General features: G+C 33.9%; 1 protein-coding gene across 1 annotated transcript in view; it reads left to right on the top strand.

Moving 5' to 3' along the window:
• MDGA2 (MAM domain containing glycosylphosphatidylinositol anchor 2) overlaps nucleotides 1-23,405 on the top strand; it is an 847,781-nt gene that overhangs the window by 775,115 nt on the left and 49,261 nt on the right. Inside the window, exon 11 of the mRNA XM_037047200.1 lies at nucleotides 19,009-19,186. Within this exon, the coding sequence (XP_036903095.1) occupies nucleotides 19,009-19,186 (178 nt within the window). The remainder of the gene's footprint in view (nucleotides 1-19,008; nucleotides 19,187-23,405) is intronic.

Here is a 23,405-nt window from a genome sequence, read left to right on the forward strand (position 1 = left end):
GGAGGGTCAGAGGGCATTTAAAGGATCAAAATAGAAAAGTTTTAGTAATAAATCCAGAATTAGCATCAGTCAAATGTATTTTAGATGCAAAACAATATTCAATGTATTCCTAAAAATAATTGAAGGAAGTAATTATGATCCCCTTTGATCAGAAAAATACCAAGAAGAATTGCCAATATTAAAACCCTGAATCATGATCTATCTGTATATTCTGGAAAAACTATGAGGAAAGAAGCTGACTGAGTGACTTAATTCCAATTTATGAAAGTTGAAACGTATAACGAACTAACCTTTAGATTGAGGTGTCCTTTCACCTGATGGTCTAACCGTGACCTGAACTTAACTAGTCTGTGTCATTTCTAAACTTGAGAGGAAACCAGTTTATCTTCCATAGCAATTTATCATTACCTGCCAGAGAAGGATGATCTGTGTTATACATGGCCATTGGTTGGTTTTCTTTCTTTTTTAAAAAGATTTTATCTGTTTATTTTTAGACAGAGGGGAAGGGAGGGCAAAAGAGAAGGAAAGAAACATCAACGTGTGGTTGCCTGTTGCACACCCCCTGCTGGAGACCTGGCCTGCAACCCAGGCGCACGCCCTGACTGGGAATTCAACCCACAACCCTTTGTTTTGCTCTCTGGTACTCGATCCACTTCGCCACACCAGCCAGGGCTAGTTGGTTTTCAATGTTGTTTTTTTGTTTGTCTTAATAGATGAAAATAACGAATGCATGGTTGAGAGGATATGCCAGTAATAAACACAAATTCTTTCCTCAGGCGATATTGAAATACCCTGTCACTTAATGATTTATATCATAGTTATGAGCAGAGAATTCAGTGCATCCAGAGATATATTCACTAGAGTGCTGAAATAAAATTCAAAAGCAGAATCTGAATTCTCTTAAACTGTCAAAACTCACAAAATCAAAAACTGTTTGTATGACTAACACTCCTCCTAAGATAGGTTAATTATCTTAGTGTGTCATCCATTGCTGCAAATTCAGTTCTACATAATTAGTCCTTCCTTAATTGAAAATCCTTTATCACTCTTCTAAGGGAATATAAATAAACTACACATTCATCAGAAAATAATTTTGGAAAGTAACACATTTCATAGAATAATAAGATATGGAGAATATTTATTAAAAATAAAAGGGGTACCCTAGAAATTGGATCATATTGGGTTTCTATATCATCTTTTGCTTCTTGCAAACCATGTGACCTGAGAAATTTTATCTTTTTTTTAAGTTTCAGTTGCCTTGATTGAAGAAATAAGAATAAGACTAAGTCCTTGGATTTTTATAAGTACTAAATGAAAAATAATGTATAAAATCTTTAGTACAGCCCTGCCTAGTGTGGCTCAGTGCATTGAGGGCTGGCCTGCAAACCAAAGGGTTGCCAGTTCAATTCCCAGTCAGGGCACATGCCTGGGTTGCAAACCAGGTTCCCACTAGGGGGTACATGAGAAGCAACCACAAATTCATGTTTCTCACTTTTTCTCCTTCCCTTTCCCTCTATCTAAAAATAAAGAAATAAAAATTTAAAAAATCTTTAGTTCAATGATTGGCAAACATTTGGTAGCTATTATTTTTTTTATTTTTCTTAGTAAATAAAAATGTGTTAGTTGAATATTCTCTACTATCATCCTAAACTGCAATTTCATAAACTTTGGAAGATAAGTAAAACGTACAATTACAACATGAGCCTTTCTGATGTCTGATGATTGAATTAAGGGACATACTATACAGAAGTCAACATTTGGGCATCTTACCCACTGGGGACACAATGAGTTGGACACAATCATACCCTGACTCAGTATGATTTGTACTTAAACCACTTACGAGAATATTTACATAAGCTCACTCTTTTTTGGCTGATTTCTTAGTTCCTATGTAAAGAACACTGTAGTTGTCAAATTTGCTCCTAGAAATGTGATTACAGTATTGAAATATGAATGTATTGTAAACTACATTATATCCTTAAAAGAAGCTTGTATTCCACTTTTAGCAGGGTTATCACTTGTTTCTTGAAGATGTATGTTTCCCATAAAGGTACCATTTCCCCACAGGTACAAATATGTTATCCTGACCGTGACCAAAGTGACAATTTTTCTGAGCCAGCACCACCCATATTCGGTTCAGCACAATAACACATTAACTGTGTAAGTTTAGATAGGGACTTTTTCAAATGTTCGATTTTGTTCCCTTTTCAAACCTTAAAGTATTTTATTATAATTATAGTATAAAAGGAAATGTTTCATTGTTTTAAAATGTCCAATAATCAGGGGATGCTTTATGTGACGAAATTGTAGATAGTGGAACTTTATGTGTTCTATCATTTAAACAAAATAATCCAGTTTTGATAAACTGAAAAGGATCATTTAATTATTATATCAAGATTTGTCTATTCTTTACCTCCATGTGCCTTACCTGTGGCACATCAAATCTTTTAAACTCTGCCAAATAATGCTTCTAAACTATATCATTTAATATAGCTTATAAAGTCATAATTAAAATTCAGCATTAAAGTTATTACTAACTCCATAAAATAGAAAAAAATTTTATCTTATATTCATAAAACTGAGCATTTCTGAAGCTCAGGTTTGGCAATTATCTTTTAAATTTCATGTGTATCACAAAGTATCTAAAACTTGCATGCAGTGAGCAAGAAATTTTGGAGTCCTCACTTGCATGAAGACAGACCAATCAGGAGCCAGAGTCAGGGACTTTTGCCCATATAAGCCAGCCCACCCCTGGCTCTGGCGCGTACTTTCCCTTTTTACAGAGAAATGGAGGCTGTGGCTCCTTGGTTGAGCTGAAACACGGAGGATTTCTGTCCAGAGCAGAGGGAAGCACTGGACAGAAATGAAGTGTGGAGTGAAGCGGACCAGAGGGTACAGTGCTAAGCAGACTAGCACCCAGCACAGCAAAGCTCAGCAGCCAGGGAGGCCCCACCCTAGGGCCACATGGGCCCGGAGTTGTCCTACAGCCGTGCTGTTTTCACAGCTGTGCTGTCACTATTGAGTTGTTTTTCACTAAGTTTTATTCTTTACTATTCCCCAAATTGGGAATTCCTTTTGACATTGAATTGACACCAACCTGAGATTTCCTTTGGACGTTGAATTGGCACCAGTGACTATTGGTTGACAGCTATAATTTAAATATTCTCATGTAACTCTTGAAATATATTTTAAACAGTCACATTGGGAGTGTATATGAAGTCATATAAAAACCATACACTAAATAGTAAGGACTTGGTATAATGCTAGTCTTTGTGTTTAACCCATTCACTTAATGTTTAGCTATTGTATAAACATAAAAAAATATTCAGAATGCTAAAGGAGCTCCTTTTATACAAAGTTCTGTTCTAATATTTGTTTTAATCTTTTTGGAAGTAGCTTTTAACTTTAAATCATAGCACTTTAATATATTAAGACAGTTTCAGCCTCCATTTGTCTTCTACTTCTTCCGTTTCTATAATCACTGAGCAAGAATATTTCATTTGGCTATGACTGAAAAGTTTGTTCTATATGCCTAATGTTTAGTTCTCACTTAAAAAATCAATCTTGATGTATAGTTGCAATATATTTGACATATATTTATATACCAGTGATGTTTACCAGAGTCTCCACCTGCATCTCCAGTTCACATCCCTCCAAACATCAGTGACTCACTAAGGTAGCCAAGGGGGGAAAACTTCCAAACTGAGTGAAAAACTGAAAGATCCACTGAAGCTTCAGTCCTTCTTAGTGCTGTCTCTACCTGAGGGTTATTGGGATACTTTGTTCTGTGTTGTAATAAGGTAATTATCATGATAAGAAAGATAAATTAGAAAAATGACAGGGAATAACATTCAAGACATTCAAAGCTAAATGCAAAGGATTATTATACTATGTAAGTTAAAAACTGATTGCTAAAACAGCTGAGAATTTGAAATATGCATATTAAACTTTTTTGTAATTCTTTTATCAGCTGCTCTATCATTATTTAAAATTACACCAGAAGAGGTTGAGGTTTATGATCCAAGGAGTTGAAGACACACTCAAAAACACACTAGCACAAAACTAAAAAGACGGCAAATGAGCTTTGATTTCACATTGTAGAATCCCAAAAGCGGCAGCCTTGGGAACCTAGGCTTTAAGTCAAATGGGATTTTGTGGTGTTGAGAGTGGGCAGGAGGAAATGATTGAGGGAGAAAAATATTGAGTTACAAAAACCTTTATGTCAGGAAGAACTTTAATGCAAATACAGAGCATCACCAAGCATGAGGGATACTTTTGTAAAAGTGAAGGAAGAATACTAGAATAAGCCCTAGAGGTTCCCTCAGATAGACACCTACAACCTACCTGAGGAGGAGCAGTATGGGCTCACTTGTTGCTTGTAGCTCAGGAAGACTGCAGAACTTTCCCAGAAGCTCAGCCCCACCTGGGGAGACCTTGAGTAGCAAAGTAGGTCAGCTGAAGCCAATTTTCAGAGATGGGAGCCTGGCTGGTCTTTTACTTCACTGTGGTGCAGGTCAAGTAGTCAGGATTCACCAACAATCCCCCCCACCCCCAGAAAGGGCAGAGGTAGCATTGTTAGATCCAAATAATGTGAGTTCATCTAGGAAAGATGCAGACTGAATAGAATTAATCACCAAGGGCCAAGGCATTCACAAAAATATAGGTCCAAAATTGCTAGCACAGGAAAGGGAAGACCAAATTAAGTTGGTTAAGTCTGGGAGACTGTCAGTAGGAAACAACTCATCCAAGCACTAGGTATCCCTCCACCACATTGAGAAGGGCGTTAAGTTGGGGAGCGGGCTTTCTCTGCCTCTGCTGCATGAAGTACACTCCCAGGTAGCACCAGTACTCAAAGTGATTGGGTTTAAACATGAGTTTATCAAGTTCAAATCTTAAACACACTGAGTTCAAATCGAATTGGCACGAATTCAAGTTTTCCATCATCAGCAATAAGGTAAGTAAAATTCAACTGTAGAAAAATAAAGAATATTCCATTTCTAGGAGAAGCAAATTTGTGGTTATGAAATTCACAGTTTCTCTAACTGCTACTTAATATAGCTAATCCTACTCAGTTTCATACCATAACATTATGAGCTTCACCCTCTGGAGCTGAAGTTTCCAGACGTGGTGTACATTGGAAGCATTATATGCTATTGAACTCAATGTTGGGGAAAATTATGGCTCATTCCTTCTCCAAATATTGAAACTAGTATTCAAATAGTTTCTTCTTCAGATAATATTATTTAGAATGAAAAAGGACTCATTTTACTTTTGTGAGTACTTTGTAACTCACTTTGTTGTTGCTGTTAATACTGCTTAGTTGTCCCTATTACTTTTTAATGTAATACCAGAGGAGTTTTTAGTCATGCATGATCTCACCACCTAACACAACTATTCTTATTTTGCACAACTTCTCAATAGGTGTATATATTTTGCACAGCTACAATCATATGGCTTACATTTTGTACTGTGCTACATTAACTTTGTATTATATTGTGGACATTTTCCATTTTTCTACATAATCTTCGATATTATGCATCATGCTGATGAATCATAATTACTCAAATTATTTTTAAATAAGTTCCTGAACCTTTTTACATTTTATTTATTTATTTTTTTTTAGAGAGGAAGGGAAAAGGAGAAGGAGAGAAATATCAATGTATGGTTGCCTCTCGTGAGTCCCCCACTGGGAACTGGCCTGCAACCCAGGCATATGCCCTGACTGGGAATCAAACTGCGATCGTGTGGTTTGCAGGCCCGTGCTCAATCCACTGAGCTACACCAGCCAGGGCAATAAGTACCTCAACTTTTAAACTTGGGTCCTTATTAGATAAAATTTAATATTTTTATAGGGAAGTCTAAAATCAAAATATAGATAAATACATACATCCCCTGATGTTAAATAGTAAAAAACACTCTTTTCTCAAGTCAAAAGAATTTAGTGTCACTGTGGCTGTTGCTGAATTTTACAAAGTAAGATTACAACAAAATACCAGTTCATTTGTGCTGAAAGACGATACTGCTTGAGCTCCTCAATCCTACAATATTTTCCTACTATACCTTTTAAATATTTCATATTTAGATCCATTATATGCTATCTATAAAATGAATGTGCCAGCATTTAAGCAATGGAGTAAATTATTTAAAAGACATTGTTGTCTGTGTCTATATAAACTTAGTTCTATAGGGATAGATGTCAATCTGACCATCACCACAGTTGCATTATTTGCAGTCACTGAATTCTGATAAACATGGATTCCTAAATGCTCTTAAAAAACCTTTAATATTACAAATGATTACACTGAGAAACAAAACATATCTGTACTTGACAATGACCTATCATGTTGTGACAATGCAGATAGAATTAAAAATAGATGTTGCCTACACTTTTCTAGAGATAACAAATTTTCAAAGTTAGTAGATGTTGGTATAGTCATAAGCAACATTATGATTAATCTTAAACCAATATGTCAAAAATTCCAAGCTAGATTTCAGGAAAAACTATTTAACTTTCACTTAGACATAAAAAAATACAAACTTTTAAAGAGAAATAGGAATCAAAAATATTAAGCATCTGTATATTGAAAAGTATACTGTCAGTTCTAAAGGCATTAATATCATGAACAAAATATGAAAAAATATTTCTGGGGGTTGAAAAAGTGACTCTAATCCAGAAAAAAATTCATACTGAGTATGAATCAAATGAGGCTCAAATTTTTAATAATGAAAGAGGGAAGGATATATAATTAATTGGGTAAACGTATGGGAAATAGAAATAAGATATACTTAATACCATGTTACTTATTATACCTTTACCCCCAAAGGTATTATTAAAATAACAGTATATCTTAAAACCTTTGTCATCTTTATTTGAAGTTATAAGGCAATTGTATTTTAACTCATTAAAATGTTATCTTAGCTAATTTATACTCTGCAGGATAATCATAAAAATAACTTCTGTAGTATGTGGGTTTTTAGCATCAGTTATTATTTTTACTAGCAGTGTGGCTGGTAAACACAAGTGGAAGTTTCCTATTAAATGAGCTTACTACTATCTCTCTTACAAGGTTACTTAAAATAAGTGGAACACATGCATATATGTGTCTGGTGTTCAGCTTGTGTACACCCTCATCACTTCTTTTAGGTTCTCTCCTGTAGAGCTGAAAAAAGTTCACGGCACAGAAGGAAAGGAAAAGATGGCATTTTTGTTCTTTCACATTAGAGAATCTGTTGCAGCCTTCTGCTTAAAGGAGCTGATTTTATTCCTTTTAAAATTAAAAAAATTAATATGATTTGTCCTTTTGACATCTTTGCAACATTGCCCTTTAAGTACCTCCAGTGGTAAAAACAGAAAACTGCAGCTTCTCATGAAAGTCCTGCTTGTGGTGAAGTTTGTTTTTTGAAGGGACCCTCTAAATCACGGGAAAGAAACATATCTCCAAGAAATAGAAAAAGTTAAATGGAAAAAAATGTAGTAATAGAAATGATAAAAATGTTTAACACAATAAATCAACATGCATATGGGTATGATCTGGACTGTCATTGAAATTATGGTTTAGATCCTATGTTTTTTTCAGGATTTTGTGGTGTTACCTCCAAACAGTACCGTAATATTGTGTTTTCTTGTGTACGTGCAAACGTTGCATTTAGTTTTTGCATTTTTACATTTGCACAGCTCACTGAGATACAATATGAAGTATGTAATTGCTTATTCCTCAACTGCTGAAATATATACTTTCATTAAAGCTTTAAAATTAAAGAATTGGAATCAACATTATTGCTTTTTTTAATACACATATGAAGTTATGTACTCCAGAGTTTGTAATAAGTATAATGATATCAATATATCTGCCAAATAAAATTACTCAAGTAGAGCATCTCATTATAACAACAGTCTCAAATCAGGATGTATTACAAATATTAAGAGATATTAAACTTATATTAACATTCAGAAAAGTACACCTTAATTAAACTTGTGTGCCTTTAAATAATAATGAAACATCAGATTATTCTTTACATGTTTTTCTGAGTTTAAATTACTTGTCTCTGTCTTCTGAGATAATAGTACTTTGCCTTTAGTTCATAAATCTAATTTAAATATCTAAAATCTGAAAGTGAAAGATATCATCATTTACATTAGATTATTTTATAGAATCTTTACCCTCCAAAACTGATAGAAACTTTGTAGTATCTTGCATCAACTATGCATGAGTGAAGTATTTTCCGTGCAATTAGATTTTATGTCTGTTTTTACTAGTGTATTTAAATTTAGTGATTGTATGTGGTTATTACTGGCCCGGATTTTCTGCTGCACTCCTTGGAGGCCAGTTAAATATACACTGTGCTGGAATTTAATCTCGTCTCATCTTTACCAAGTTAATGAGCAGACATTACAGGCATAACAATTAATAAGAAATTATTTCTGCTCTATAATCTATATGCAAAAATTACCATAACAGTATTATAACTAAATTGGCTCTGGTAAAAAGTGAAGAGGGAGATAAAATCTAGGGAAGGAAAAGGGAAAGCGACACCAGAAAGAATAATTTTAGGTGTAACCAAATTTCGCAAATGCTACTCTCAATCTGTATAGCATTAACTTTCTTCTGCCTCATTTCCTCATTCATAAAACAGGGCTAGAATTCGTTCCTACCTACCGAGAGTCATGGTAATTATATATAATAGTATTATAAAACAGTTAACATAGTGCTGTCACGTAGTAAGGACTTACATATGCAGTGGGTTTTTCTGGTTTTGAACTATCCAGCCTGAAGTGAAAGTGATAGAGTAATCAATGTTAGGCTGTTATAAGATTTCTTATTAATGTGGTGGTGTAGCAAGACTGAGCTGTGCCTCCCTAAATGTAGCTCCTGGTTCATCTACATTCAAAGTGTCTTGTAAATAGGATGATTTTTAGAAATTATATTTCTGAAAAAAAATGAAAAATTAATGTCTAGACCTTTTTGAAGCAGAAATATGGGTGGTTAAGACTTGGAATTAGTCTTGTGACTCTCATGTGTGCCTGAATATGAGCACCACTAGTGCAGAGTTATAATAAACATCACACATAAGATCCTGAAGTGCAAAAATAATATATGCAAAATTTGTATATACACTAACAATATAAAAATAGAAAAAAAGTCACCAACTTTAGTTAAGTACATTTTTACCCCCTCATAATTGTATCTTGTCTTAATGCTCTACTAACCCATGTGACCAGTGTCTCAAACTTAGTATTTAAGTATTTACTATTTTCCGTATTTGTTTGTGTGTGTATGTATATATATTCAGAACGAATGCTTTAAACTTAAATTTTACAGTATTTCTGCTACAAAATTAAGTTTTGCTTCATTTTGTGAAATTCATTCCTGATAATGTGTGTAGCTTGAGTTCATCTTCCATGCTGTATTTTGTGTTATATCTTATGAAGAATCTGCAATTTCATTATTTACCTCTTATTGATGTTTAGATTATTTTCTGTTTTCTCTGCCATGAATATTCCTGTTTCCTGACATATAAGAGTTTATCTGTTCTTATGGCAATATTGTTTTTATGGCCAAACTGCTGTCCAAACTTATACCACTTTATATACTCATCAAGATGATATATTTAGAAGACAGTTTTCTGTGGGTCTCCTGATTTTTGCATAGCATTGTGCAGAGGCATCAGCTTTTCTTCCCCAGCCTCTCTTTTCAAGTTAGTTTGCAAAGTCAACATCCTTAGAATATTAAGGTAGTGTTTCCCTGTGGAGCATGGGGAGGTCTGTTTAATGTCGAGTATAAATATAATGTTGCCCTCTTGGATGATGCCTGAGCAGGTCTGGTTACTACCAATTACAAAATACTAAAAGTTCTTAAGGTTAAGGCTTCTCACCTGTGATACAAACCCAAGTCACGTGCAGAATCCACTGGACACTTCTGCATCAGCTCTGTATGACTTGGGAAGCCAGGGGAATCGATATGAATATGAAGCTTATGCTGTCAGTTTATGTGGATGCTATAGATATCAGATATAAATATCAGATTATACATCTATAGATATAAATAGATAGATAGATGTGTATATATTATAAGGCAACTACACTTATAATAGTTATGTAAATAAAATACAACTGAAATGATATGCAAAGAAGAGGAAATTCTAAAAGTACTGCAGTAGAATTTTTTAGACTGCATTCTTTTAGAGTAGTTTAAATTCACAGCAGTAACTCACAGAAGGGACAGGATTTTCTATATACCTCCTACCCTAAAACATGCATAGCCTTCCCTAATATCAATACCCTGCACAACAGCATATGAGACGTGGTCAGTCGGAGTGACTCTCAATTAGGCAGCCAGAGGGAAGGACCCACCAAGGAATAACCCAACAACAATCAAAACCTAGTTACAACACAGAGAGCCGACATAAATGGCATAAAGGGCATCCCAGGAGCATCGAGTTCAGGAGACCAAGGAGGCTGCATACCGAATACAACATGTCTCCTACAATAGAAGGTCATACCATGAAGACAGGGAGTCAAAGGAGATTAAGAAGCAGAAACAAACGAGGAGAGTCACCTAAAATGGGAAGACAAAGAAACAACACCCAATCAAAAGGAAAAGAGGAATCCCCAGAAAGAATGCTAAATGAAATCGAGGCAAATAAACCGTAAGACATTGAGTTCGAAATAATGGTTATAAGGAAGCTCAGTGAGCTCAGTGATAGCTACAAAGAGCTACAGGGAAGCTATAAGGGATTTACTGCAAACTACATCAGTATGAAAAAAGACACAGAAATATCAGTAAAAGCCAGAAGGAATGAAGAATTCAATTTCTGACTTGAAGAACACAATAGAAGGAATTACAAGCAGGCAAGATGAAGGAGAATCTCAAATCAGTAAACTGGAGGACAGGTCGAAAAAAAATTCCGAGACAGAGCAACAAAATGGAAAAAAAAAACTCAAAAAGAATCAAGAGGTGTTAAGGTAACTGCACACAACATAAAACATAAAAATATTCTTATAATAGGGATACCAGAAGGAGGAGAAGAAGAGTAAGGCATAGAAAACCTGTTTGAAAAAGTAATGATGGAAAATTTCCCTAATTTGATGAGAGAAAAAGTCACACGAGTCTTAGGAAGTACAGAGGGTCCCAATCAAGATAAACCTAAAGAGGCCCATTCCAAGACACATCAACATAAAAATGGCAAAATTTAAAGACAAAGAGAGTATAATGGCAACAAGGGAGAAACAGGAAGTAAAATACAAGGGAACCCAGATGAGCTAGCAGCTGACTTCTGAATGGAAAGCCAGAAGGTAATGGCAAGGAATATTCCAAGTAATGAAAAGCAGAGGCCTGCAACCAAGACTACTCTACCTGGCAAGACTCTCAATTAAAATGGGAGGTGAAATAAGGAGTTTCCCAGACAAAAAAAAAAGGCTAATGCACCTCTCCCAAACCAGTATTGCATGACATGCTAAAGGGCCTACTTTTTGAGGAGAGAAAGAGGGGAACAGAGGTACAAAAGGGAAAAATGTCAATGAATAAGTGTCTATCAATAATAACCCTAAAAGTAAATGGACTAAATGCCCAATCAAAAGATTCAGGGTAGCTGAATGGATAAGGAAACATAACCTATATATATGCTGTCTACAAGAGATCCACCTCAGAACAAAATATCTAAACAGATAAAAGTGAAGGGATAGAAAAAATATTCTAAGCAAATGAACATGAAAAAAAGCTGGGGTAGCAATATGCATATCAGATAAAATAGATTTCAAAACAAAGACCATAAAAAGAGACAAAGGGGGACACTATATAATACTCAAGGGAGCAATCCATTGATAAGATATAAACCTTATAAATGTATATATACCCAATATAAGAGCACCAAATTATATTAAGGAAAATCTCAGAGGACTTCAAGAACAGCAACACACTCATAGTAGGGGGTTTTAACACTTCATTGATAACAATGAATAGATCCTTCAAGCAATGAATTGATAAGGGTATTGTGGTATTGAACAACAGTCTGGATCAAATGGACTTAATTTATGTATACAGAACATTTTACTCCAAAGAAGCAAACTATGCATTCTTGTTAAATGTGTGTGGAACATTTTCAAAGATAGATGACATGGTAGGTCACAAAACATGCTTCAAAAACTCAAGAAAATTGAAACCATATTGAGTATCTTCTCAGGTCACAATGGCTTGAAACTAATAACATACTTTTAAGTAATGAATGGGTTAGCCATGAGATCAAGGAAGAAATTGAAAAGTTTCAGGAAACAATTTTAAAATAAACACACAGTGGCCCAAAACCAGTGGAACACAGTAAAGGTACTCCTGAAATGGAAGTTCATAGCAATATAGGCCTATCTTAAAAAGATTTTAAAAAATTTCAAATAAACAACTTAACTCTACATCTATAGGAACTAGAGAAACAAGAAACAAAGCCCAGAGTGAGCAGAAGGAAGGAAATAATCAAGGTCAGAGCAAAATTAAATGACAGATAGACTAAAAGAAAATTCAAAGGACCAATAAACCCAGGAGCTGGTTCTTAGAAAAGAAAAACAAAATTGACAAGAATTTAACCAGACTCAAGAAAAAAAGAGAGAGGGCCCAAATAAATAAAATCAGAAACAAAAGAAGAGAAATTACAACCGAAACTACAGAAATACAAAGTTCATAAGAAATTACTATGAAAAAACTATATGCCAATAAAATTGTCAACCAGGGAAAAATAGACAAATTTCTAGAAACATACAATCTTCCAAAACTGAAGAAGCAGAAAGCCCATATAGGACAATAACAATTAGTGAAATTGAAGCAGTAATCAAAAGAATGCCAGCACACAAAAGCCCTGGAATGGATGGCTTCACAGGTGAATTTTAACAAGCATTTAGGGAAGAGCTAACTCCCCTCCTTCTCAAAATATTCCCCAAAATTCAAAAAAAGGGAAGACTCCTAAACTTTTTACAAGGCCATTATTATCCTAATTCTAAAACCAGATAAAGACACAACAAAAAAAGAAAACTGCAGGCCAATAGTGCTGATGAACATAGATGCTAAAGTCCTCAACACAATATTGGCAAACCAGGTCCAGCAACACATTAAAAATATCATCCACCATGATCATTCCTGGGAATCATCCCAAGAATGCAATGATGGCATAATATTTGCAAATTAATAAGCATAATACACCAAATAAATAAAATGAAAGACAAAAATCTCATGATCATATCAATAGATGTGGAAAAAGCATTTAAGAAAATACAGCACCCATTTATGATAAAAACACTCAGCAAAGTGGGAATAGAGGGAACATTTCTCAACATAATAAAGGTCATATACAAGAGACCTATAACCAATATGGTACTCAACAGGCAAAAACTAAAAGCTCCCCCACTAAAATCAGGAAAAACACAAGGATGTCCACTTTCACCATTTTTATTCAACATAGTATTGGAAGTTCTAGCCATAGTAATTAGGCAAAGAAAAGAAATAAAAGGCATGTAAATTGGAAAGAAGGAAGTAAAATTCTTTATTTGAAGATGACATGATAATGTACTTAGGAAACCCTATAGTCTCCACCAAAAAACTACTTGACCTAATAAGAAAATTTAGCAAAATAAACTCAATATTCAAAAATCAAAGGCATTTCTATACACCAAAAATGAAATACCAGAAAGAGAAACTAAGAAAAAAATCCAATTTACTATAATAAGAAGAAAAATTAAGTACCTAGGAATAAACTTAACCAAGAAGGTAAAAGACCTGTACTCAGAAAACTATGGAACACTGAAGAAAGAAATTAAGGAAGACACAAATAAATGGATGCAAATACTGTGTTCATGGATTAGAAGAATTAATATAAATAAATTGTCTACTCTGCCCACAGCAATGTATAGCTTCAATGTAATATCTATCAAAATACTAATGACATATTTCACAGATTTAGAACAAATATTTCAAAAATTTATATGGAACCCGAAAGGACCCTGAATAGCCTTATCAATTTTCAGAAAGAAGAACAAAGCAGGAGGGATCAAATACCTATCAACCTATACTACTAGGCCACTGTAATCAAAACAGTCTGGTACTGGTATAAGAACAAATACATCAATCAATGGAACAGAATAGAGAGCCCAGAAATAAACCCATGTCTCTAAGGTCTATCAATATTTAACAAAGGGGGCAGAAATGTAAAATGGAGTAAAAATAGCCTCTACAACAAATGGTTCTGGGAGATCTGGAATGAGCATGCAAAAAATGAAACTAGACTATCAACTTATACCATGCACCAGGATAAACTCAAAATGGCTCAAAATCTTCAACATAAGCTGGGAAACCATAAAAGTCCTAGAGGAAAACATAGGCAGATATCTCACACAGCAGTATTTTCTCTGATATATCTTCCAGGGGAAGGGAAATAAAGGATTAAATAAACAAATGGGACTATATCAAATTAAAAGGTTTCTGTGTGGCTAAAAACATCATCAAAGTGAAAGGAGAACCCAAACATGGGGAAACATATTTGCCAATGATAACTCAAAGGTTTCATCCCCAAAATATATAAAGAACTCATTTGATTCAAAGCCAGAAAGACAAACAATTCAGTTACAAAATTAGCAAATGACCTGAGCAAACACTTCTCCAAGGAGGGCATACAGGGGGCCCATAAGCATACAAAAGGATGCTCAACATCACTAGCCATCGGAGAGATGCAAATTAAAACCATAATGAGATACCACCTCACACAGGTCAAAATGGCCATTATTAATGAAACAAAATAAACTCAAGATGGATAAAAGACTTAAATATAAGACGTGACATCATGCAACTCCTAAAGAAGAACATAGGCAAATTTCAGATATGCCACACAGTCATATTTTCACTGATGTATCCCCTATAGCACAGGTGGTAAACACAAGGCCTACGGGCTGAATCCAACTCTCCACCTTATTTTATCCAGCCCAGCACCTTGTTTCTACCCAGCAGCAGTGCCAAGCTCTCGCTCAGCTGTTAAGGAGTAGTCACATTTATGCAGTCCTGCAATTACACTTAGCCCTTTGAAGGCAACGGTGGGGCTGATGTGGTCCTCAGTGAAAATGAGCTTGACACCCCTGCCCTAGGGCAAGGGATATAAAGGAAAGAATAAAGAAATGGGCCTATGTCAAACTAAAAAGCTTTTGCATGGTTAAAGAAAATATTGTCAAAGTGAAAAGGAAATCAATTGTACAGGAAAATATATTTGCCAGTGATACCTCAGACAAGGGTTTGATCTCCAAAACACATGGAGAACTCACATGACTCCACACCAGGAAGACAAACAATCTAATTTAAACATGGGCAAAGAACCTGAACAAGAGACTTCTTCAAGAAGGACATACAGAAGGCCCAGAGACATTTGGAAAGATGCTCAGCATCACTAGTTATCAGAGAGATGTAAAGTAAAACCACGACAAAATACCACTTCACATCAGCCAGGATGGCTGTCATTAACAAATCAACCAACGAAAAGGGCTAGGGAAGATAAGGAAAAAAGGAAACCCTAGTACTGTGTTGGTGGGAATGCAGACTGGTGCTGCCCCTGTGAAAAACAGCATAGAATTTCCTCAAAAATCTAAGAACAGAACTGTATTTTCATCTAGCAATTTCACTGCTGGTATCATACCCTAAGAATTCTGAAGCACCAGTTCAAAAGAACCTACACACCCCAATGTTCATAGCAGCATTATTTGCAATAGCCAAGTGCTGGAAACAACCTAAAGTACCCATCTATTAATGAGTAGATCAAAAAACTGTGATACATTTATATAATGGAATACTAATCAGAAACATCTACCATTGGAGATGGCATGAATGGAATTCGAGAGTATTATCCTAAGCAAAATAAACTGGGCAGCGAAAGACAAATACCATATAATCCTACCCATAACAGGAACCTAATGAGCAAAATACAACCAGAGGTATGGAAACAAGGAACAAAACTGACAGGGACCAGAGTGGGGGTGAAAAGGGAGGAATGGAGGGAAAGGGGCAAGTTAAAGAACAAGTGTAAATGACCCATTGGCATGGACAACAGGGTGGGGATGGACTATGGGAGTGGGGGGAAGAAGGGGCAGAGGGGAGCAATGGATGAAAACTGGGACAACTGTAATAAAAGAACAATAAAAATGAAAGTGTAAAGTGATTAAAAAAACAAAGAAAGCATCCTCTTTCAGACAATGTTTTTTCAGTTGATGAACCTACATTGACCCATCATTACCAAAGTCCATAGTTTACATTAGGGCTCACTCTTGGTGTTTTACATTCTGTGGGTTTGAGTAAATGTATCATTATACGTACCATTATATGTACCATTATTCATCATGCAGAGTAGTTTTATTGCCCTAAAAATTCTCTGTGCTCAGTTTATTCATCCTTCCCTCTTTTCTAACTTCTGGAGACCTCTAATCCTTTCACTGTCTCCATACTTTTGCTTTTTCCAAAATTTCATACAGTTAGAATAATAGAATATGTAGCCTTTCTATATTGGCTTATTTTACTTTTTAATATGCACTTATTTCCTTCATATCTTCTTAAAAATTCAGTTTTTATTGTATTTTTACATTGCCATTTAGTCCAATTATACTCTTCACCCCCTCAACAATCACCACATTGTTGTCTATATGCATAAGTCCTTTTTCCTTTCTTCTCAATCCCTTTACCCTGTAAACCTCCCCCTACCCATCAGTCACCCTGCTCTCCATCTATGAGTCTGTCCCCATTTTTCTTGTTAGTTCAGTTTGTTCATTAGATTTCACATATGAGTGAAATCATGTGGTATTTGTCTTTCTCTGACTGGCTTATTTCACTTAGCATAATGTTCTCCAGGTTTATCCACATTTTTGCAATGGATAAAATTTTCTTCTTTTTTTTACAGCCAAGTAGTAGTCCATTGTGTAAATGCCCCTTGGTTGTTTTATTCATTCATCTACTGATGGACACTTGAATTGCTCCCATATCTTGGTAATTATAAATACTGCAATGAACATAGAGGTACTTATGTTCTTTCGAATTAGTGTTTTGTGTTTTTTTTTTTTCAGGTAAATTCCCAGAAGTGTGATAGGTGGGTCAAAAGCAAGATCCATTTTTAATTTTTTGAGGCATTTCCGTAGTACTTTCTCCAGTGGTTACACCAGTCTGCATTCCCAACAACAGTGCAACCCTTTTCTCCACATCCTCACCAGTATTTGTTGTTTGTTGATGTATTGATGATAGCCATTTTGACAGGTGTAAGATGGTATCTCATTGTGGTTTTAATTTGCATTTCTCTCAGGATTAGTGACATTGATCATCTTTTCATACATCTATTGGCCATCTGTTTGCCCCCTTTGGATAAGTGTCTATTCAGGTCCTTTGCCCATTTCAAAATTGGATTGTTTGGGTTTTTCTTCTATGTCCTTTAATGATTTGATAGTTCTTTTTTTTTTGGAGCACTAAATAATATCCCATTGTCTGGCTGTAGTACAATTTATTTATCTATTTACCTGATAAAGGATATCTAGGTTGCTTCCAAGTTTTCAGGAATTATAAATAAAGCTGCTATAAATGTTCATGTGCAGATTTTTTGCACAGACCTAAGTTTTCACCTCCTTTGGGTAAACACCAAGGAATACAATTGCTGGGTTATATGGGAAGAGTAATAGTTTTATAAAAATAACCACCAAACTATCCTCCAATGTGTCTATACCATTTTGCATTCCCACCAGCACGAATAACAGTGGCTAGTTGAGTCCTGGCTGATGTGGTTCAGTTGGTTAGGGTTGTCCTGAAAGTGAAAGGTTGTGAGTTTGATTCTCAGTCAGGGCACATACCTAGGTTGCAGGTTTGATCCTCTCTCTGAGTTCAGGTGTGTGCCACCCTTGGCCTAGACACATATAATCCCTGGTCTGGGCACTGACCCCAGTCTGGGCATATATGGGAGAAAGCCCATCGATGCCTCTCTCTCGCATCAATGTTTCTTTCTCTTCCTTCCTCTCTAGAAGCAATGAAAAAGGTGTCCTCAGATGAGGATAAAAATTAAAAATAGAAACAGAGTTCCTAGTTGTCTACATCGTTGGCAGCATTTGGTATCATCAGTGTTCTGGATTTTGAGCATTTTAATAGGTGTGTAATGGTAACTTAATATTGGTTTTATTTTCATTTCTTTGATAACATATAATGTGAAGCATCTTTTTTGTTAAAATCTGTGGCCCATTGTTTAAATTTCTTTTGTTTTATTCTTGTTGAATTTTATGATATTTGTATCTTTTGTATAACAGTTCTTTATCAGTGTGTCTTTTGCAAATAAATCCGTGGCTTGTCTTTTATTCTTGTGACAATATCTTTGGTAGAATAGAATTTTTTTAAATTAAAGAAGTCCAGCTTATTATTTTTTTCATAGATTGTGCTTTTGGTGTTGTATCTAAAAAGACACTGTGAAACCCAAGGTCTTCTAGGTTTTCTCCTATATTATCTTCTAAAAGTTTTGTAGTTTTGTGTTTTCCATGTAGGTCTTTGATCCATTTTGAGTTTAATGTTGTGAAGGGTATAATGTCTATATCTAGATACAATAATTTGCGTGTAGCTTCCCAGTGTTCTAGCACAACAGCTGTCTTTGCTGCATTGCATTGTCTTTGCCAAAGATCAGCTAACTGTAAATATGTTAAGTAAGAGGTAAACATATCTCTTCATGTCTCCAGATTGAGACTTCAATAGTCTATTGTTTTATATTTCTCTACCTCTTAATATTAGATGACATATTAAATCTGTTTATATATCAGACTATTCTGTGGTAATTTAGTAATTATCTGCAAACATCTCCAAAATTTTTTTGCTTATTATAGAAACTAGAACTTTAATAAAATGTATTCATAATATTAGTATGTTCTTATATTATATTCTAATAAAACATCAGAATTTTTCCACTATGGTTACAACATAATTAAGTACCTCTGAATCAAATGCTGGGAATATTATTGCATGATTATTTTCATTTCAGGCTGGGCAACAGCGTTGGTGGGAACAGGAGATAAAAATAAATGGAAATATTCAAAAAGGAGAATTAATTACATATAATTTGACTGAACTAATTAAACCAGAGGCTTATGAAGTCCGACTAACACCTCTCACCAAATTTGGTGAAGGAGATTCAACAATTCGTGTCATCAAATATAGTGGTAAGTAGCCTTTTATTTTAAGGTATTTATTTACATATTAAATTTGGCTTATTGATCTACTAGATCATAAGACAAGTAACAAAAAAACACAAAAACTTAATCATCGTAGATTTTAATGTTATATTATAAATGCAGATATATAAAATGTTTTAGTTAAACCTATGTAATAATGTCAGCAATGTCCTTTTATTTTCTATACTGTAAGTTTTTATGTAATACTTCTGCATTTTAGTTTTTTGAATTTTTTAATGGCTTTAAAGTTTATATCATTAAGAAGTTAACAAATGTGCTAAAATGTTTAAAAATTGTTTTAAACTAATGGACTTTATTTTTTAGAATCGTCTTAGGTTTACATAAAATTGAGAGGAAAGTATAGAGAGCTCTTATAAATGCCCTCTCCCCCAGCACAATTTCACATTTTTCCCATTATGAATATCTAATGAGAGCATGGACAATTGTTACAACTGATCAGCAAACATTGACATATTATTATTTAGCAAATAGTTTACATTAGGGTTTATTATTTGTGTTTACAGTTATGTGGATTGTGACAAGTGTGTAATGTTGTTTATTCACTATTACAGAACCAAACAGCGTAGTTTTACTGCCCTGAAAATTCACTCTGCTCCACCTATTTCTCCTCCCTCCTTCCTCCATCTCTCAGAACCACTGATCTCTTTTTTCACTCTCTGCGGTTTTGCCTTTTCCAAAATGTTGGAATCTTACAGCATGTAGCATTTTCAACCTGGCTTATTTCACTGAGTAATACACATTTAAGTTTCTCCACATCACTTTAATAACTCATTTTACTTTCTTGTTGATTAATATCCCATTGTATGGAGATGCTATAGTTTCTTTGTCCATTCAACTATTGCGGAAGGACATCTTGGTTGACTGTTTTGGTCCATATTACTTTTAGATTGTTAATGTCAAAAATATCAATTTTTGTGGTTATCTATATGTGATAGTTTGTCTTTATAAACTATACACATGTAATATTTATTCATATATATGCCCTACATGAGTAAAAATTAAAACTACTATAAAACTGTAAAAAATAAAAGTTGATTAAAAACATTATCTAAAAAGTAGAAACAATAGCAATGACTAGCTCTAGAATTGTTGAAATATGTTTCAGGGTTGAGTAAATCAACAGAAATATATTTATTTGTTTCACTAATCCAGTTAAATAAAATTATTTTTTGTCATTGGTTTTCAGAGTTTGACTTAAGGATAATACAATGTAATTTTTGCATTTGAAGATCTTCATTCTACTTAGTATTAAGTATATTTCTCCCACATAAGAGAGACTGAATACTGTCAAAAATAAAATATAAAGTAGAATTATTAAAAACATTAAATCTTCTTTTTCATATTAAACTATTTTTTCTTTACTCTTCTCTCACTAGTCTGAGTATATTGGGCATGGTGTACAATTTTCATTAAAAGATTAAGATATACAGGTAGGGCAAAAGTAAATTTTGTTTACTTTTAAGTTACAGTTGTTTATATTAAAAATGATATGATAATAAAAATAACATAAAAATAAACTGTTTTTATTTATTTATTTACATACTCACCACTGCAAACCTATTTTTGTCCCACCCTGTGGGACAAAATGTAGAATAGAATATTCACAGGAGATCAAGGAATATAAAAGCATGAGGATCATTGCATATTTTTCTTAAATGTGGCTCTTTAAAATATGCCTTTTATGTTAGTGAGATAAATATTATGCAGAATAACAATCAATTGTCATTGTTTAATCACCTCTAGGATTGTATTGAATGGACAACTAAATAGCATCCCCATGTATTTTCTAAAGTTTTAGTTTTGTAAAACATGAATTACTGTCTCCTCTTATCTAATGTTTATTTTCCTTGCCTGTAAGTTATAAAAATCAGGACCATTTAATATGGAGAGGTATTAAAACAATGCATTAATATTTATGCCATTAAAAAATGAAGAAATTAGGACCCAGAAGGCTGGGTGTCCTGTAGAGTTAAAAACTCTACAGTGGGCATTTTAACTCTACAGTGTCCTGTAGAGTTAAAAACCATGAAATGATAAATTCTGAGTAGAGCTAGAGTTTATTCCTAAGTGATAGAATATATGTTTCTTTATTAAATTTAGAAATTGTGACTCGTAAAAGAGATACAGTATAAATCTTTCTGAAATCATTAGTTCTTATTGAAAAAAATGGAACAACAAACTAAAATGAAAAATAAATCTGGAAAATAAACATTATGTTTAGTTTCAATTTTTAAATGATCTTTACATTCTTAAGCATAATTATTAAAATCATAAACATTTTCATTAAAAATTACTATTTTTATGTAATATAGGTGGGGTAAAGCATACTGTAATGGTATATAGGCATTTATAGGAAATTAGACATATATATTCCATTGAAAGAAAAAAAAACTCTTTGCAATATTCAGAATTTAGAATGGCAAATTTTCACTAGGATAATGTGTTATTTATAGTCAACTTGGTGACTAAAAATATCATGGGGGAAGATTTAATTAAAATTATATTTGGTCACTCACAGACACAGAGAGCAGGCTGGTGGATGCCAGAGGGGAGGGAAGTTAGGGGGTGGGTGACAAAGCGAAACCATTAAGAGGTCCAATTTAGTAGTTACAAAATAGTCACAGGGATGTAAAATACAACATAGGAAATATAGTCAATAATAGTGTGGTAACTGTATATGGTGCCAGATAGGTGCTGGAAATATTGGGAAAAATAATTTGTAAACACATTGTGTAACCACTATGTTGTATACCTTAAAACAATACAAAATAATATTGAATGTAAACTGTAATTGAAAGTTTTTATAATAAAAATAAAAACATACAGTCTGGTCAGAAGATACCTGTAGGTTTGACATATTTCTTATATTTAAATTACAATTCCAAGATGCTTACTTCTTTGAAAGATAATAGACAAATTTATATTATTTAAATTATAAAATAATTTGATTTTTATTAATTTTAAAATTAAAATATATTGATATTTTGCAAAAATTATTTTTCTCCACTTCAGTATAGGTAGTAAATAAATGTATAGTCCCTTCTCTATATTATTCATTTTATAATGTTTAATGGAGAACGAAGAATCAGAAAAACAACTAATAATGGGAATTGTCTGTCTTCTGTATAAGTAGAAAGAGTGATTGAGAAGCTAACCCACTGCATTAAAATTGATATAGATATAATAATGTAACAATTATATATGAACAAGTTTTGAGAATATGTATGCATTATTGACTTTCTTTTATACTTAACTAGTAATATCCAAGTTTAACACAGTGGTTAATAACAAACACTAGGAATTAACAACAGAGTTGATCAACTCCTTCAGGTTAGAATAACTGCCCATTGTAATCTTGGAAGATTACAATAATTCTTTCCTTCATCCAGAATGGAATTTTCTCTCAGGATAACAAGTGATTATTGGATATATACAGATACCATTTTGCATTTTAGATTAGACATATTTTTGTTGCTGTTTCAGTAAAATGTATTTACTCCTTTTCAAGTGGAAATCAATTGGTGTTACAATTACAGTTACAACTGTAACAGCATAAACAATAATAAAAAAAAGAAAAAAGCCTTAGCTGGTGTGTGATGGCCTGTGGACCAAAGGGTCTCTGGTTCAATTCCCAGTGAGGGCACATGTCTGAGTTGCAGGCCAGGTCTTCAGTAGGGGGTTCACAAGAGGCAACCACACACTGATGTTTCTTTCTCTCCTTCTCTTTCTCCTTCCCTTTCACTTTGCCTAAAAATAAATAAATAAAATATTTTTTAAAAAGAACAGGTGTACCAGCATTTTAAAAAATGTAGAAATCAATTGATACTTGTATTGCAAACAAAATTTGTTTTTTAAAGATATTTGTTTTTTTTTATTTTTTTAAAGATTTTATTTATTTAGCATTAGAGAGGAAAGGAAGGAGAGAAGGAGAGAAACATCAATGTATGGTTGCCTCTCATGAGTCCCCTGCTGGGAACTGCATGTGCCCTGACTGGGAATCAAACCGCGATCATGTGGTTTGCAGGCCCCCGCTCAATCCACTGAGCTACACCAGGGCTTTTTAAGATATTTCTTATGTACAAAAATGAAAATATGTTGTTGATCATTGAAATTCCTCTATATGTGCGTGAATGACTATTAGTTTTAGGACACATATATAATGTGATATGGAGACTGCTTTATTTTC

The sequence above is a fragment of the Sturnira hondurensis genome, unplaced genomic scaffold, assembly GCF_014824575.4.
Source record: "Sturnira hondurensis isolate 20B ecotype Veracruz unplaced genomic scaffold, ASM1482457v3 Scaffold0005329, whole genome shotgun sequence".
NCBI lineage: Eukaryota > Metazoa > Chordata > Mammalia > Chiroptera > Phyllostomidae > Sturnira > Sturnira hondurensis.